Genomic DNA, 17,755 nt, shown 5'->3' on the forward strand with positions numbered 1-17,755 from the left:
CACAGCGTGTGGCTGTACTTGCTTAAATCTTATGATTGTTGCCTTAGAATCTTTCCGAGCTTTAATTTTCCAATGGGTTTCTTAACTACGATATGTTTTCATTTGTAACCTGTGTAGATCATCTTGCTTCATGAAATGTTCTCTTCCCTAGGTTCTCATTTCAAGTTGCTCTCGGTGTAGGACTTGTGACTGTCTCGTCCATGATGAGGAAATCATGGCTGGCTGGACAGCAGATGATTCGAATCTCAATACTACATGCCCGTTTTGTGGCAATCTCTTCTTACCCTTTCTGAATGTTGAAATCAGAGATTTAAGAAGACCTGGACGGTAATAGCATGCCCCATTTTCCTTTCTACTTAAGGATATTGTTTCCTAAAATACCTCTTTTCTCAAAATGTCTTTGATTCATATTCTAGATATTTCTTGAAGTCCAGCTCATCTACAGAAACTATGCACTTTGCATCTTCTTTCTCAAGTCGGACAAGGCAGTCTTGCATTTCAGCATCAGCCTCTGGTCTTGACACATCTTCTCTCTCTGTTCAAGGGAACTTAGATCTAAATAAGTAAGTCTGACTATGGAGAACTGTAGCTACATATATGATACATGTACATATGTGAAAGAAGAAAAGTTGACTTATACCTTAAAAAGGTATAAGTTTCTGTGAAAACGTATGTTCCTGTAGTCTCATCACTGAATAGCAGAGAAAAGATGATGTTTAAGGACAGTCTGGTTTAAATAACAAGATGCCACCTCAAATGGTTGGATGGGTGGGTGGGTGGATGAATGGATGGATGGATGGGTGGACGAATGGATGGATGGATGGATGGATGGATGGATGGATGGATGGATGGATGGATGTGTGGATGAATGGATGGATGGATGGATGGGTGGATGAATGGATGGGTGGATGAATGGATGGATGGATGGGTGGATGGATAGACGGACAGATGGACGGATGATGGAGAAACAGAGTCCTATGGGGGGAAACATTATCTTAAGCTTAATTTTTTAAGATTTTATTTATTTGTATATTATATATGTGGGTGTTTTGCCTGCATGCCTGTTTGGAGAACAGAAGAGGAATTTAAGTCCTCTGAATCTAGAAATAGAGACGGTTATGAATTACCATGCGGATACTACAGACTGAACTTCTGCAAGAGCAGCAAATGGCCTTCACTCTGTCTCTAGCCCCGCATTATCTTAAGTCCTTATTCCCGAGTAAAGTGATGTTAAACTGCTCTAGTGGTTTACTATTTTTTTCCATTTTTATTAAATTGGGTATTTCTTATTTACATTTCACATGTTATTCCCTTTCCCGGTTTCCTGTCCATCACCCCCCAGCCCCTCCCCCTCCCCTTCTATATGGGTGTTCCCGTCCCCATCCACCCTCCCATTACCGCCCTCCCCGCAACAATCTGCTACACTGGGGGTCCAGCCTTGGCAGGACCAAGGGCTTCCCCTTCCACGGTGCTCTTACTGGGCTATTCATTGCTACCTATGCAGTTGGAGCCCAGGGTCAGTCCATGTCTAGTCTTTGGGTAGTGGCTTAGTTCCTGGAAGCTCTGGTTGGTTGGCATTGTTGTTCTTATGGAGTTGCAAAGTTTAAATGTTTCCATGTTAAACTTTATGAACCTCAAAAGTAATAATATTGTTTATATGTACTTTGCTTTTGTTTTTGTTTGTATATGTGTTTGTTTTGAGACAAGATCTTACATAACCCTGATTGGCCTTTAACTTGCTATGTAATTAAAAATGACCTTAAATTCCTTATCCTCCTGCCTCCACCTCCCAAGTTCTGTTGTCTAGATATGCCACCATGCTCGGCTGTTTCACCCGTGTCTAAAGATGAAGAAACAATCTCTAGCACATTTGAGGTGACCAGCGTTCTCTCTCTCTTCAGGAATAGTACCAAGTTCTAGTGTAGAAAATTCACCTTTCTGTTCATGAATATATTACAGAATAGGAAAACTTTTGGAGCTGATATAGAACTATAAAATTAAAAACACATATAGGGATCCAATGTAAGTAATCCATGTTGATAAGTTATTTCTCCACCAGGGAAATGAGCCAATTCAAGCCATATTAGCATATATATAAAGGCAGGTTTATTGGAAAACCGCTCTAGACCAGGTTCAATGGTCTCAAGGAGTGAAGCCAGGGAAGTCGCCATGGGGAGGGAGACACAGGAGAGGGGGAAGAGAAGAGAGAAAGCTTTCATGAAAAGGGAGGGAGAGAAAAGAAAAGTAGAGAGAGACCAAAATGTCTAGATTATATAGGAAAAAGCTTCTAGGGAGGGGAAGCCCATCCCCTAGCCTGGAAAGTTCAGGGTAGAGGGCAGGGTATGCCAGGTTGGGACTGAGGGATGCTGGGAGAACCTGGAATCCAGGTCCTGTTTTGGTGTGTCAAATATGCACCTCAGCTGTTATCCTGAGTCTGAATCCCAACATATACTTAAATACAGAAACTCTCTTTTGCAAAAGTGCCAGATTCACCATATGCAGCCAAGTAGATGAAGCCATGTCTCAGCTTCGTGTGCAGAAAAAGAAAATGCCTGTGTAGTCCTGTCATGGCCAACACAGCCCACTTGGTCATAAATACTTAGACTCTAAAACCAAGACCTCTGCGTGCCCCTTCACCTTCTCTCATAGGTCGCCTCTCTCTGCCTCTCTCTCTGCCTACCCCCCCCCTCCAACTCCTGAAAGAACACATGTCCATTTTGTCTACTGTGTATATCAAGGGTTAGTCATGACACTGTGTAAAAATCTACTCACTAAACTTTTTGAATAAATGAATCTTCAAAATTAAGTTTGTTTGGTCCAATTATCACACTGCTTAAAATATATCTTATTTCTTAGTTGATGACTGAGTAGCACATTTCCTTTGATTTGTTTTGCTGTGCCCAGTTCTGATTCTAAAAAGAGTCAACATGGTTCTTCTACTAAGGTGAGATGAGATAAGAAAGTCTAGGCACTGACAGGATTTCTTTTTCTCTTTCTTTCTCTTTCTTTTTTTTTTAATGTGCAAGCAAATCTAAACTACAGGAAAATCCATGTGCCCGAAGTATTCAGATCCCTGCTCACAGATCAAAAACTGTTGTGTCAAAATGCCCGTTGTTCCCAATGGCCAGGAGCATCAGCACATGTGGCCCCTTGGATAAGGACGAGCCTGGGGGACAGAAGCTCATTCCTACAGGCAGCCTGCCGGCCACTTTACAAGGACCTACAGTATGTGTTTCAGTGTTTTTCTTGTTTGTAAAGTGATTGTTTGCACAATTATGTTCCCTTGGTCCTGAAGAACATTGTTAGCTTTATATAGAGCAATTATATCAATTCTATAGAACAATCTATATACTATAGAACAATTACATCATTGTCACAGAGTCCTGATCCATGATACAACATGTTAGCTTTCCAATCATGGGAATCACAGGCATGTTCCCATCTGTTCTACACTTAGAATGATAGTGCATCCTCATGCTTACACCTGCCATGTGTTTTCTTCAACAGGATTCTTTAGGGTTAGAATGGCACCTACCAAGTCCAGACCCTGTCACTGTCCCATACCTTAGCCCTTTAGTGGTGTGGAAGGAACTTGAGAGCTTATTGGAAAATGAAGGTGACCATGCAATAACAGTGGCAGACTTTGTGGACCATCATCCGATTGTCTTTTGGAACCTGGTGTGGTATTTTAGACGCCTCGACTTGCCCAGTAACCTGCCTGGATTGATTCTTTCTTCTGAGCATTGTAATAAGTATTCAAAGGTAGGAGAGTAAAGTTAGAAGGCTAACTAATACTGCCATCACCGTCATATTGTTTGCATGTTCCTCATGATATAAAATGTGGTTTGCTTCTGTCTTTGACATTTTCACTCCCATCGGAATCAGCACATAAACAGAACTGCCTTCAGTTGAATTTGCAGACCAGCAGTAACACAGTCATGGTTTCAGCCTTCTCAAAATAACACAAAATGGAATTGAATATTTTATTATCACTTGAGGAATAATGTGTAAGTTACTCTTATGGAAAGGTTTATGAATTAGTGCCCCCCAATACTTCTTTCAGAAATAACAAAGATATTAGGGTCTCTAATTCACACTGTAAGTGTGCACTCCCCTTCTTTTCCTTCCCTTACTCTGAGTTTATTATGCTCATTTATTTATTTAACCCAGTTTTTAAACCCAGGACTTCATATACACTAGGCAGGGACCGTACCCCTGAGATTCAGCCTCCACTGTTTTGTATTTCCATCTCTGTGTGTCTGTGCATGTGAGCACCAGTGCACACTGGCTCCGGGTAGCCTCAGGAGCCAGCACTCCCCTCCCACCTTGTTTGGAAGCAGGGCCTTCTGTTCTGTGCTGTGAGCTCCAGGCTTGCCCGTCCACAAGATCCTGGGAATCCTCTTTCCACCTCCCATCTTGGGGCCACCTGGGGTGGGGAGCTATAGACATTCTCATTGCTGTGTCCTGCTTTTACAGAGGTTCTGTGATTTGAACTCAGGTCCTCACACTTGTGCACCAGGCACTTAACCCCTGAATCAGCTACTCAGCCCTGAGACACTGCTTTATAAGGGTGTTCTTACCTTTCTTTTGCTGGACCACTGGAGTGCAGTCTCTAAGCTCAGGAACTTTTTGTCTTTTCCCTTGTACATGCATGACTGTGACCATGCGTGTGCTTTTGATTTTCTTCAGGACATTGTAGATGAGTGACAGAGATACTAGTTCAGCCATAATCGTCTTGTCTTGGCAAGGGTCTTGAACTGAGAAATAGTGAGTGGAGGGAACGGGCCTGCTGGATTTATTTCTCCATGAATCTGTAAGCAGGGACAAGATTAGCCCTGTGGGATGTCCTTTGTCATTGGCCTCAAGCACCTTGTTAAATCTGCTGCTTAGAGATCATTAGCCTCTCACCTTAGCAGATCTTCTTTCAGTGGGTATCAAATGTGTAAAAATATTATTTTCTGTTCTTTATTCTCTCCTATGTGTGCGTCTTTAAATTTTTTATGAGGCTTTGTACTTTCTAGTTTTATGTCAGCTTGGCACAAGGTACAATCTTCTGAAATGAGGGAATCTCCATTACAAAATGCCTCCATCAGATTGGCTTCGGGCAAGCCTGTGGTGCATTTTCTTAAGTAGTGGTGGATGTGGGAGAGCCTAGCCCACTGTGGGTGGAGCCACTTCTCGGCAGGTAGTCCTGGGTGCTAGAAGAAAGCAGGCTGAGCAAAGCCATGGTGAGCAAGCATGAAACTGTTCCTCCATGACTTCTGCATTACTTCCCTCAGTGATGGAGAGTAACCTGAGAGTTATAAGCTGAGATACCCTTTCCTTCCCAAGTTGCTTTTAGTCATGTTTTTATCACAGCAATGGAAACACTAAAATAGACTTTATAAAATATTTACAAAATTATGTAAGGATCAATAATAAATATTTATTTTATAACCCAGATTCCCCGCCACTGTATGTCTGAAGATAGCAAGTATGTTTTAATACAGATGTTATGGGACAACATGAAATTACATCAGGATCCAGGGCAACCCCTGTACATCCTCTGGAATGCCCACAGTAAGTGCCGTTAGAGAATGCTGACTTCAGGAGAGTAATCTCTGCGGCTTTAAAAGCTCTGCTGTGTATTGACTTCTGTGTCCCTGTGTTTTTGTTTTACAGGTCAGAACCGCACTCTTCTGTTTGAGAGTGAGTGTTGACTGGTTGCTGGGGTGCCTTCTGTGGAGCTGAGTGCTTGGTTTGTCTGGGGGGGGGCTACTCTGTGTGTGGTGAAAGGCTTGCATGTGTCCCATGCAGTCCCGCCTGAAAAACATTGCTTGTCCCAATCTCTTCTTTCCCTTATCTTTGTTCCCACCCCTGGCTGCTGATGTAGACTTTCCTTTGGGGATTGTATTAAGGAAAACTATTTTAAATTTCATGTTTGAGGCCACAAAGCTCTGCCAGCCTATTTTTATCATCAATTGTCTTATTTTCCTGTTTCACTTCTCTCATTTTTAAACTTGTATTTCTTTATCCATTGCTCTTGATTTACTGTGAATGCTTTGTAACTTCTCTGACGGTTGTTAGCTGATGTTTAATGTATTCTCTCTTCTACAGAGAGCATGTCTGTCATTCCCTCTCCTGTCTTTTACAGCTCAAAAATATCCAATGGTCCATTTGTTACAAAAAAGTGATAACTCCTTTAACCAGGAACTGTTGAAAAGCATGGTGAAAAGCATTAAAATGAACGATGTCTATGGACCCATGAGTCAGATTTTAGAGACCCTGAGTAAGTGTCCACACTTCAAAAGACAGCGGTAAGTCTTTGGCTCAGGCAAGCGGGCTACCTCTCTAAGGAGGGGCACCCTGTCTAGTCACTGTTTCATACTGCTCTATGCTTACGTAGCCTAAAGGAGTCTAATCTTTCCTCCGTATCTTTTTGCCCACAGGAGTTTATATAGAGAAATATTATTTCTCTCACTTGTGGCACTGGGAAGAGAAAACATTGATATAGGTAACTCAATGTCATTAATACCATAGTTACAAGCTGTACAAAAACTGTACAAAATACAATACACAGTATATTGTAGCTTTTAAAGGGTTTTCATTGGTGGTCTTAATTATTATATCTTTACATTAACTTTTTTTTTTGGTTCTTTTTTTCGGAGCTGGGGACCGAACCCAGGGCTTTGCGCTTCCTAGGCAAGCGCTCTACCACTGAGCTAAATCCCCAACCCCTTACATTGACTTTTTAGAAACATGAATTTTTACTTTTAGCAACACTTTAAGATATATTATTTTTAAATGATGTGTATGTGTCTATTTGTATGGAGATTTGTGCATGTGAGTACAAGTGCATGACAACAGAGTCATGCTAGTGTGTAGTGGGCATGTGTGCATGTGAGTGTGTAGTGGGCATGTGTGCATGCTAGTGTGTAGTGGGCATGTGTGCATGTGAGTGTGTAGTGGGCATGTGTGCATGTGAGTGTGTAGTGGGCATGTGTGCATGTGAGTGTGTAGTGGGCATGTGTGCATGTGAGTGTGTAGTGGGCATGTATGCATGTGAGTGTGTAGTGGGCATGTGTGCATGTGAGTGTGTAGTGGGCATGTGTGCATGTGAGTGTGTAGTGGGCATGTGTGCATGCTAGTGTGTAGTGGGCATGTGTGCATGCTAGTGTGTGGATTGATGTCTATATGCAGATGCAGACAGGCACAAGACAGCAAGGCCTGTGATTGGGCAGTGAAAAAGGAAAGTGGGGACAGAGTTTTTGTAAGGTGGGAGAAGTAAGAAAGAAGGGGAAGTAGAAGAGAAAATGGAAGAAGAGAAGGAGGGATGACCACCCCGTGTGTCTTTATTTAGCCACAGGTAGCTATGAATGTCATATAAGGGATGGATTATTGAATATCATATAAGGGATGGATTATTATAAGATAATCTGTCTTATCTAGGTGAGCAGTTTATATCAATATTAATTGACTGAGTTTTTTGTGTGGATGTTTTGTGGAGTGGGAATTTACTGATACAAATCTGATTAATAAATTACAAGCTTCTAGATTTTTGAGTTCATAGCTGAGAGTCGCAAAAGAGGGCTGCTGAGGCCAGGGAGTAGCTGGCACTGATGTGGGACTAGCCATGGAGGCAGAGAGACCACCAGAGACAGAGAGTAACAGGAGGTAGCATCAGTTTTCTATTATTTACCACTACACCCTATTGTAGTGCACATGTGTGCATGCTAGTGTGTGGTGGGCATGTGTGCCATAAGTGGCTGCTCAGTCAGACCAAGTAAACACATTTTTCTCTGCAGCCTTGACTGTCTTAGAACTCTGTAGACCAGTCTGGCCTTGAACTCAGAGATCTGCCTGCTTCTGCCTCCCAAGTGCTGTGGTTAAAGGCTTATGCCACCACTTCCTGACCGATAATATTTTAAATCAACACTTTAAGAAAAGACTAATTTAGTTAGAAGAAAATAAATCTGTTCATAAAGAAGATACAAGGACAAGTTGTTTTAAGGCCTCAGCCTTAAAAGCTTCAGCTATTAGGGCTGGTTAGAGGTCTCAGGGATTAAAGGCAGTGGGCCTTTATGACCTCAGTTTGAGCCCTAAAAATCACATGGTAGAAATAGAGAACCAAGTTGTTCTGTAACCTATGTGCCATCACCGTAACACATGTGCGTGCATGCACACAAGTGCAGTTAAATAAATATAAATTTAAAGCTATTTAGATATGAATTGAAGTCACATAGAGATAATAAAGGTTTAAAATCTTTATTTAAAAAAAAATAAGTATAAGAGCTGGCGTGGTACTCAGTAAGTAAAAGCACTCACCATACCAAGCCTGATGACCTGAGTTCAGTCCCTGGGTCCCACTGTGAAAAGAGAGAACTGACTCCCAAGGGACCTTCTGCCTCTGCACGTGCACATCATAACACACAGACACTCGTACATATGCACAAACAACAGCAACAATACTAGGCACCTTGTAAAGTACATTCAAGTAAATACAGTTAGGGCTGGCGAGACGGCTCAGCAGTGAAGGGCGCTGCTCTTTCCAGAGGACTGGTGCTCAGTCCCCAGCACCCATGTCAAGCAACACACAGCCACATGCAACTCTAGCTCCAGGGATCCATGCCCTCTTCTGGCCCCCATGCTCACTCACACACAGGCACACAGACATAGTCACACCACACATACTCATCAATAAAAATAAATCTTTATGTAAGCCATCTCACATGGGTTCTGGAATCTGAACTCCAGTCCTCTGGATGAGCCACAGGCACATTTAATAGCCGAACTATCTTTCCAGCCTCACAACCCTTCAGAATAAAATAAATTGTACAATCAGGGGATGCTGTACTTTGGACCTTGCTAGTCACCAAGTTGAAATAAAGTTGGGAAACTTTGGATGAGTTCCAATAGAAATGTAAACATTGAAAATCAAGAGGTAAACTATAGAAAGAACTAGAGGTAACAACTGGGCTGTCTATAATTTTGTTTGTAAACAAATATTTTATGGCTTGACTTACCCTTGCCATTAAAACAAAGGTTTCCTATTACAAGCAGAAAACTTTGAGCAGAATGCTGTGAATATTTGCTTTGTTATTTTAACAATTTGAAACACTGGAAACTTAAAATTAAGAAATTTGACATTTTTTCATATTTAATTAGAAAAATGATTGTACAGAGATTGTCAGGAATCAAAACTAGTAAAAGAATGGTCACTAGAAAATGTCAGGCTAACCTTAAAGGGAAACAACACATAAGGAAAGTATCAAAACCATAAATACAAACCCTACTTGGTCAGGAATTGCATTAAATGTAAGGCAGTTAAACTCTGCAAGTAAAAGGCAGATTGGGGGGAAACCAGAAGAGACTGCACTCTGCGCACATCCAGACGCCAGAGGAAAACACCAAACGCCATCTGGAACCCTGGTGCACGGAGGCTCCCGGAAAGAGCGGCGCAGATCTTCTCGGTTGTTGCCGCCGCGGAGAGGACTTAGGCAGTACCCCACAAGCACACTTGAGCCTCGGAACCTCAGGTAGGACCAACTTTTCCCCTGCAAGTGACCTTCCTGGTGAACTCAAGACACAGGCCCACAGGAACAGCTGAAGACCTGTAGAGAGGAAAAACTACACGCCCGAAAGCAGAACACTCTGTCCCCATAACTGGCTGAAAGAAAACAGGAAAACAGGTCTACAGCACTCCTGACACACAGGCTTATAGGACAGTCTAGCCACTGTCAGAAATACCAGAACAAAGTAACACTAGAGATAATCTGATGGCGAGAGGCAAGCGCAGGAAACCAAGCAACAGAAACCCAGACTACATGGCATCATCGGAGCCCAATTCTCCCACCAAAATAAACATGGAATATCCAAACACACCAGAAAAGCAAGATCTAGTTTCAAAATCATATTTGATCATGATGCTGGAGGACTTCAAGAAAGACGTGAAGAACTCCCTTAGAGAACAAGTAGAAGCCTACAGAGAGGAATCGCAAAAATGCCTGAAAGAATTCCAGGAAAACACAATCTAACAGTTGAAGGAATTAAAAATGGAAATAGAAGCAATCAAGAAAGAACACATGGAAACAACCCTGGATATAGAAAATCAAAAGAAGAGACAAGGAGCTGTAGATAGAAGCTTCACCAACAGAATACAAGAGATGGAAGAGAGAATCTTGGGAGCAGAAGATTCCCTAGAAATCATTGACTCAACTGTCAAAGATAATGTAAAGCAGAAAAAGCTACTGGTCCAAAACATACAGGAAATCCAGGACTCAATGAGAAGATCAAACCTAAGGATAATAGGTATAGAAGAGAGTGAAGACTCCCAGCTCAAAGGACCAGTAAATATCTTCAACAAAATCATAGAAGAAAACTTCCCTAACCTAAAAGAAGAGATACCCATAGGCATACAAGAAGCCTACAGAACTCCAAATAGATTGGACCAGAAAAGAAACACCTCCCGTCACATAATAGTCAAAACACCAAACGCACAAAATAAAGAAAGAATATTAAAAGCAGTAAGGGAAAAAGGTCAAGTAACATATAAAGGCAGACCTATCAGAATCACACCAGACTTTTCGCCAGAAACTATGAATGCCAGAAGGTCCTGGACAGATGTCATACAGACCCTAAGAGAACACAAGTGCCAGCCCAGGTTACTGTATCCTGCAAAACTCTCAATTAACATAGATGGAGAAACCAAGATATTCCATGACAAAACCAAATTTACACAATATCTTTCTACAAATCCAGCACTACAAAGGATAATAAAGGGTAAAGCCCAACATAAGGAGGCAAGCTATACCCTAGAAGAAGCAAGAAACTAATCGTCTTGGCAACAAAACAAAGAGAAGAAAAGCACACAAACATAACCTCACATCCAAATATGAATATAACAGGAAGCAATAATCACTATTCCTTAATATCTCTCAACATCAATGACCTCAACTCCCCAATAAAAAGACATAGATTAACAAACTGGATACGCAACGAGGACCCTGCATTCTGCTGCCTACAGGAAACACACCTCAGAGACAAAGACAGACACTACCTCAGAGTGAAAGGCTGGAAAACAACTTTCCAAGCAAATGGTCAGAAGAAGCAAGCTGGAGTAGCCATTCTAATATCAAATAAAATCAATTTTCAATTAAAAGTCATCAAAAAAGATAAGGAAGGACACTTCATATTCATCAAAGGAAAAATCCACCAAGATGAACTCTCAATCCTAAATATCTATGCCCCAAATACAAGGGCACCTACATACGTAAAAGAAACCTTACTAAAGCTCAAAACACACATTGCACCTCACACAATAATAGTGGGAGATTTAAACACCCCACTCTCATCAATGGACAGATCATGGAAACAGAAATTACACAGAGACATAGACAGACTAAGAGAAGTCATGAGCCAAATGGACTTAACAGATATTTATAGAACATTCTATCCTAAAGCAAAAGGATATACCTTCTTTTCAGCTCCTCATGGTACTTTCTCCAAAATTGACCATATAGTTGGTCAAAAAACGGGCCTCAACAGGTACAGAAAGATAGAAATAATCCCATGCGTGCTATCAGACCACCACGGCCTAAAACTGGTCTTCAATAACAATAAGGGAAGAATGCCCACATATACGTGGAAATTGAACAATGCTCTACTCAATGATAACCTAGTCAAGGAAGAAATAAAGAAAGAAATTAAAAACTTTAGAATTTAATGAAAATGAAGGTACAACATACCCAAACTTATGGGACACAATGAAAGCTGTGCTAAGAGGAAAACTCATAGCGCTGTGTGCCTGCAGAAAGAAACAGGAAAGAGCATATGTCAGCAGCTTGACAGCACACCTAAAAGCTCTAGAGCAAAAAGAAGCAAATACACCCAGGAGGAGTAGAAGGCAGGAAATAATCAAACTCAGAGCTGAAATCAACCAAGTAGAAACAAAAAGGACCATAGAAAGAATCAACAGAACCAAAAGTTGGTTCTTTGAGAAAATCAACAAGATAGATAAACCCTTAGCCAGACTAACGAGAGGACCCAGAGAGTGTGTCCAAATTAACAAAATCAGAAATGAAAAGGGAGACATAACTACAGATTCAGAGGAAATTCAAAAAATCATCAGATCTTACTATAAAAGCCTATATTCAACAAAACTTGAAAATCTACAGGAAATGGACAATTTCCTAGACAAATATCAGGTACCGAAGTTAAATCAGGAACAGATAAACCAGTTAAACAACCCCATAACTCCTAAGGAAATAGAAGCAGTCATTAAAGGTCTCCCAACCAAAAAGAGCCCAGGTCCAGACGGGTTTAGTGCAGAATTCTATCAAACCTTCATAGAAGACCTCATACCAATATTATCCAAACTATTCCACAAAATTAAAACAGATGGATCACTCCCTAATTCCTTCTATGAAGCCACAATTACTCTTATACCTAAACCACACAAAGACCCAACAAAGAAAGAGAACTTCAGACCAATTTCCCTTATGAATATCGACGCAAAAATACTCAATAAAATTCTGGCAAACCAAATCCAAGAGCACATCAAAACAATCATCCACCATGATCAAGTAGGCTTCATCCCAGGCATGCAGGGATGGTTTAATATACGGAAAACCATCAACGTGATATAAACAAACTGAAAGAACAAAACCACATGATCATTTCATTAGATGCTGAGAAAGCATTTGACAAAATTCAACACCCCTTCATGATAAAAGTCCTGGAAAGAATAGGAATTCAAGGCCCATACCTAAACATAGTAAAAGCCATATACAGCAAACCAGTTGCTAACATTAAACTAAATGGAGAGAAACTTGAAGCAATCCCACTAAAATCAGGGACTAGACAAGGCTGCCCACTCTCTCCCTACTTGTTCAATATAGTTCTTGAAGTTCTAGCCAGAGCAATCAGACAACAAAAGGAGGTCAAGGGGATACAGATCAGAAAAGAAGAAGTCAAAATATCACTATTTGCAGATGATATGATAGTTTATTTAAGTGATCCCAAAAGTTCCACCAGAGAACTACTAAAGCTGATAAACAACTTCAGCAAAGTGGCTGGGTATAAAATTAACTCAAATAAATCAGTAGCCTTCCTCTACACAAAAGAGAAACAAGCCGAGAAAGAAATTAGGGAAACGACACCCTTCATAATAGACCCAAATAATATAAAGTACCTCGGTGTCACTTTAACAAAGCAAGTAAAAGATCTGTACAATAAGAACTTCAAGACACTGAAGAAAGAAACTGAAGAAGACCTCAGAAGAAGGAAAGATCTCCCATGCTCATGGATTGGCAGGATTAATATAGTAAAAATGGCCATTTTACCAAAAGCGATCTACAGATTCAATGCAATCCCCATCAAAATACCAATCCAATTCTTCAAAGAGTTAGACAGAACAATTTGCAAATTCATCTGGAATAACAAAAAACCCAGGATAGCTAAAGCTATCCTCAACAATAAAAGGACTTCAGGGGGAATCACTATCCCTGAACTCAAGCAGTATTACAGAGAAATAGTGATAAAAACTGCATGGTATTGGTACAGAGACAGACAGATAGACCAATGGAATAGAATTGAAGACCCAGAAATGAACCCACACACCTATGGTCACTTGATTTTTGACAAAGGAGCCAAAACCATCCAATGGAAAAAAGATAGCATTTTCAGCAAATGGTGCTGGTTCAACTGAAGGTCAACATGTAGAAGAATGCAGATTGATCCATGCTTATCACCCTGTACAAAGCTTAAGTCCAAGTGGATCAAGGACCTCCACATCAAACCTGATACACTCAAACTAATAGAAGAAAAACTAGGGAAGCATCTGGAACACATGGGCACTGGAAAAAATTTCCTGAACAAAACACCAATGGCTTATGCTCTAAGATCAAGAATCGACAAGTGGGATCTCATAAAACTGCAAAGCTTCTGTAAGGCAAAGGACACTGTGGTTAGGACAAATCGGCAACCAACAGATTGGGAAAAGATCTTTACCAATCCTACAACAGATAGAGGCTTTATATCCAAAATATACAAAGAACTCAAGAAGTTAGACCGCAGGGAGACAAATAACCCTATTAAAAAATGGGGTTCAGAGCTAAACAAAGAATTCACAGCTGCGGAATGCCGAATGGCTGAGAAACACCTAAAGAAATGTTCAACATCTTTAGTCATAAGGGAAATGCAAATCAAAACAACCCTGAGATTTCACCTCACACCAGTGAGAATGGCTAAGATCAAAAACTCAGGTGACAGCAGATGCTGGCGAGGATGCGGAGAAAGAGGAACACTCCTCCATTGTTGGTGGGATTGCAGACTGGTACAACCATTCTGGAAATCAGTCTGAAGGTTCCTCAGAAAATTGGACATTGAACCGCCTGAGGATCCAGCTATACCTCTCTTGGGCATATACCCAAAAGATGCCCCAACATATAAAAAAGACACGTGCTCCACTTTGTTCATCGCAGCCTTATTTATAATAGCCAGAAGCTGGAAAGAACCCAGATGCCCTTCAACAGAGGAATGGATACAGAAAATGTGGTACATCTACACAATGGAATATTACTCAGGTATCAAAAACAACGGCTTTATGAAATTCGTAGGCAAATGGTTGGAACTGGAAAATATCATCCTGAGTGAGCTAACCCAAACACAGAAAGACATACATGGTATGCACTCACTGATAAGTGGCTATTAGCCCAAATGCTTGAATTACCCTAGATGCCTAGAACAAATGAAACTCAAGACGGATGATCAGAATGTGAATGCTTCACTCCTTCTCTAAAAGGGGAACAAGAATACCCTTGGCAGGGAAGAGAGAGGCAAAGATTAAAACAGAGACTGAAGGAACACCCATTCAGAGCCTGCCCCACAGGTGGCCCATACATATACAGCCCCCCAATTAGACAAGATGGATGAAGCAAAGAAGTGCAGACCGACAGGAGCCGGATGTAGATCTCTCCTGAGAGACACAGCCAGAATACAGCAAATACAGAGGCGAATGCCAGCAGCAAACCACTGAACTGAGAATAGGACCCCCGTTGAAGGAATCAGAGAAAGGACTGAAAGAGCTTTAAGGGGCTCGAGACCCCATATGTACAACAATGCCAAGCAACCAGAGCTTCCAGGGACTAAGCCACTACCTAAAGACTATGCATGGACTGACCCTGGACTCTGACCTCATAGGTAGCAATGAATATCCTAGTAAGAGCACCAGTGGAAGGGGAAGCCCTGGGTCCTGCTAAGACTGAACCCCCAGTGAACTAGACTGTTGGGGGGAGGGCGGCAATGGGGGGAGGGTTGGGAGGGGAACACCCATAAGGAAGGGGAGGGGGGAGGGGGATGTTTGCCCGGAAACCAAAGAATTATTATTAAGTATTAAATAAATTTTAAAAAAAACTAAAAAAAAAAAGGCAGATTGGAAGAATGGAATTTTAAAATATATGACCCAACAGTATGCCAAATTCAAGAGATACATTTTAGACTGGAAGACAGTCTTTCCATAGAGAGTGAAAGGATAGGAAAGGCAGTCCATACCTGTCGTCCTGTCTTTTTTTTTTTTTTTTTTTGGTTCTTTTTTTCGGAGCTGGGGACCGAACCCAGGGCCTTGCGCTTCCTAGGCAAGCGCTCTACCACTGAGCTAAATCCCCAAACCCCGTCGTCCTGTCTTAACTGTGATAAAGTCATGACCAGAAGCAGCATGGAGAGGGAAGGGTTTACTTCCTCTTGTAACTCCCAAGTCATGGTTCATTTCTGAGGGAAATTCAGGCAGGACTCAAGGCAGGAACAGAAAGAGAGGAGTTTGAGGAGTGCTGTTTCCTGGCCCACTCCTCTTGGCCTGCTCAGCTTGTTTTCTTATACAACCCAGAACCACCTGCCCGTGGAGGGCACCACCCACATTCCTCACTAATCAAGCAGACAGCCATCAGACTTGCCTGCAGGCAATCCAATGGAGACATTTTCTCAACTGAGGTTCCTTTCCCTCATAACTCTAGCTTGTGTCAAGTCAACCAAAAAAACTAAACAAACAAAAAAACTAACCAGGACAAATCCTCAAAAGAGAACTATAATACCATACAAAAGTCAAGTAAAACAATTAGAGACCAAAACATTTTATTATGAGTCAGTCTACCAAGATGATACAGTGATAAAAATATATTCACGTTAGGGAAAAACATAGGCATAAATCCTTATGACCGGAGTAGATGGCAATTTCTTACAAGTGCCATCAAAAACACAAAGAAGGGGCTGCTGAGATGGTTCCGCAGGTAAAAATGCTTTGTGCACAGACCTGGCTTCCTAAGTTCAGTCTCTAAAACACAGATAAAAGTGTCCTCCAACCTCTACAAGTGCACCATGGCGTGCATGAACGTGCACGCATACACACACACACACACACACACACACACACACACACTCACCCCATACTCTCTCTAGACATCAACAAAATTGAAACCCTGTGTTCATGAGTGGACACCATCAGAAAATAAAAAGATTATAGCAAAACTCATATATGATTTATGTCATATATAACAAGATCATATACTGATAAAAGCAGAGTATAAAGAACTTTTTATTTAAATTTTCAAAAATTTGTACATATATGCAATGTATCTTGTTATATATACTCCTCACTCCCTCTCTCCAGTCCTTTCTGTCTCCCCAAGATATATTTCTCCCAATTTTATGTCTTTTGTTTTATAACACACTAAGTCCAATTAATGTGCCTATATATTCATGGGGCTTATGGTCATCCACTATGACATGAGCAAAAAAAAAAATTTATAACCTAACAAAAACAATCCAGTGTAGAACTTGGCAAAGGATTTATTTGACCATTTCTTTCTCCAAAGAGAGATATACAAATTGACTACAAAGCACAAGAGAAGATGTTCAGTATCTTTATTCATGCATGAAGTGTAAGTCAAAAAACCAAAAACAAAACTAGTTACTACTTACAACTTGAAGAACACCCATCAATAGAAAAACAGAAAAGAACAAGTGTTGGAAAGGATGTGGAGGAATTAATTGGGCTGTATACGTGACTGATGGGAATATAAACTGATGTGGCTGCCAGAAGCAGTTCTGTGTCATCAAAGGTTGACACAAGTTCTGTGTGGCCCAGCAGTCCTGCATGTGCACAGATGCCCAGGGTTACTGAATGCTCTCGGGCTTCTGCACAAAACATGTGTGACAGTCCCAGTAACCAAAATGGGGGAACGTCCAAACAGAGGTGGAGAAATAAAATGTGGCATGTCTGTGTGATAGAATATTACTCACAGGTAAAAGTTGGCCAGCCAAACACGGTAGATGATGTGCTAACACTTGAAAGGCTAAGGCAAGAGGGTCACAAGTTTAATCAAGACCAGCCTTGACTGGATCTGAGTCTGAAAGCGAAAACTGCAAAGACAAGGAGTGAAAAGGCAGTGCTCCATGCCGTGCTCCAGCAAGCAGCACATACAGTCTTGAATATTCTTAGCAAAAGAAACCACACAGGAAGTCACATGCTGGATGCCTGAAAGTGTGGAAAGCGTCCAGATAGGAAATAGGTTTGCGATTTCCAGTGCCTAGAAGGGGATGAGTGGGAGAGTGCTGCTGACTGCTTTTGAGGATTTTGGCATGATGAAATATTCTGGAATTAGAGAGTGGTGATGCTCGTACAATTGTGAATATACAAAAAGCAAAACAATGAAAAACAAGCACACTCATTTTGACTGGGTTACAAATTAGTGAATTGTGCATATGGAAAGTATACCTTAAATTT

General features: G+C 41.2%; 1 protein-coding gene across 6 annotated transcripts in view; it reads left to right on the plus strand.

Annotated features, from left to right (window-relative positions):
- Window positions 1-17,755, plus strand: part of Dennd4a (DENN domain containing 4A) — a 112,201-nt gene that overhangs the window by 90,046 nt on the left and 4,400 nt on the right. For 4 of the 6 annotated variants that reach the window (XR_015626631.1, XR_015626632.1, XM_087562085.1 and 1 more), the window contains 8 exon segments: window positions 152-327; window positions 417-563; window positions 3,027-3,225; window positions 3,508-3,762; window positions 5,442-5,559; window positions 5,662-5,688; window positions 6,134-6,296; window positions 6,429-6,493. Coding sequence is in view for 3 of the 6 variants with exons in the window: in XM_087562085.1 (XP_087418211.1) it covers window positions 152-327; window positions 417-563; window positions 3,027-3,225; window positions 3,508-3,762; window positions 5,442-5,559; window positions 5,662-5,688; window positions 6,134-6,296; window positions 6,429-6,493 (1,150 nt within the window). In the remaining 3 variants the exon portion in view is untranslated. 6 annotated transcript variants of the gene reach the window in all.

This window comes from Rattus norvegicus, chromosome 8, assembly GCF_021556685.1.
Source record: "Rattus norvegicus strain SHRSP/BbbUtx chromosome 8, alternate assembly SHRSP_T2T, whole genome shotgun sequence".
In the NCBI taxonomy this organism is placed as follows: domain Eukaryota; kingdom Metazoa; phylum Chordata; class Mammalia; order Rodentia; family Muridae; genus Rattus; species Rattus norvegicus.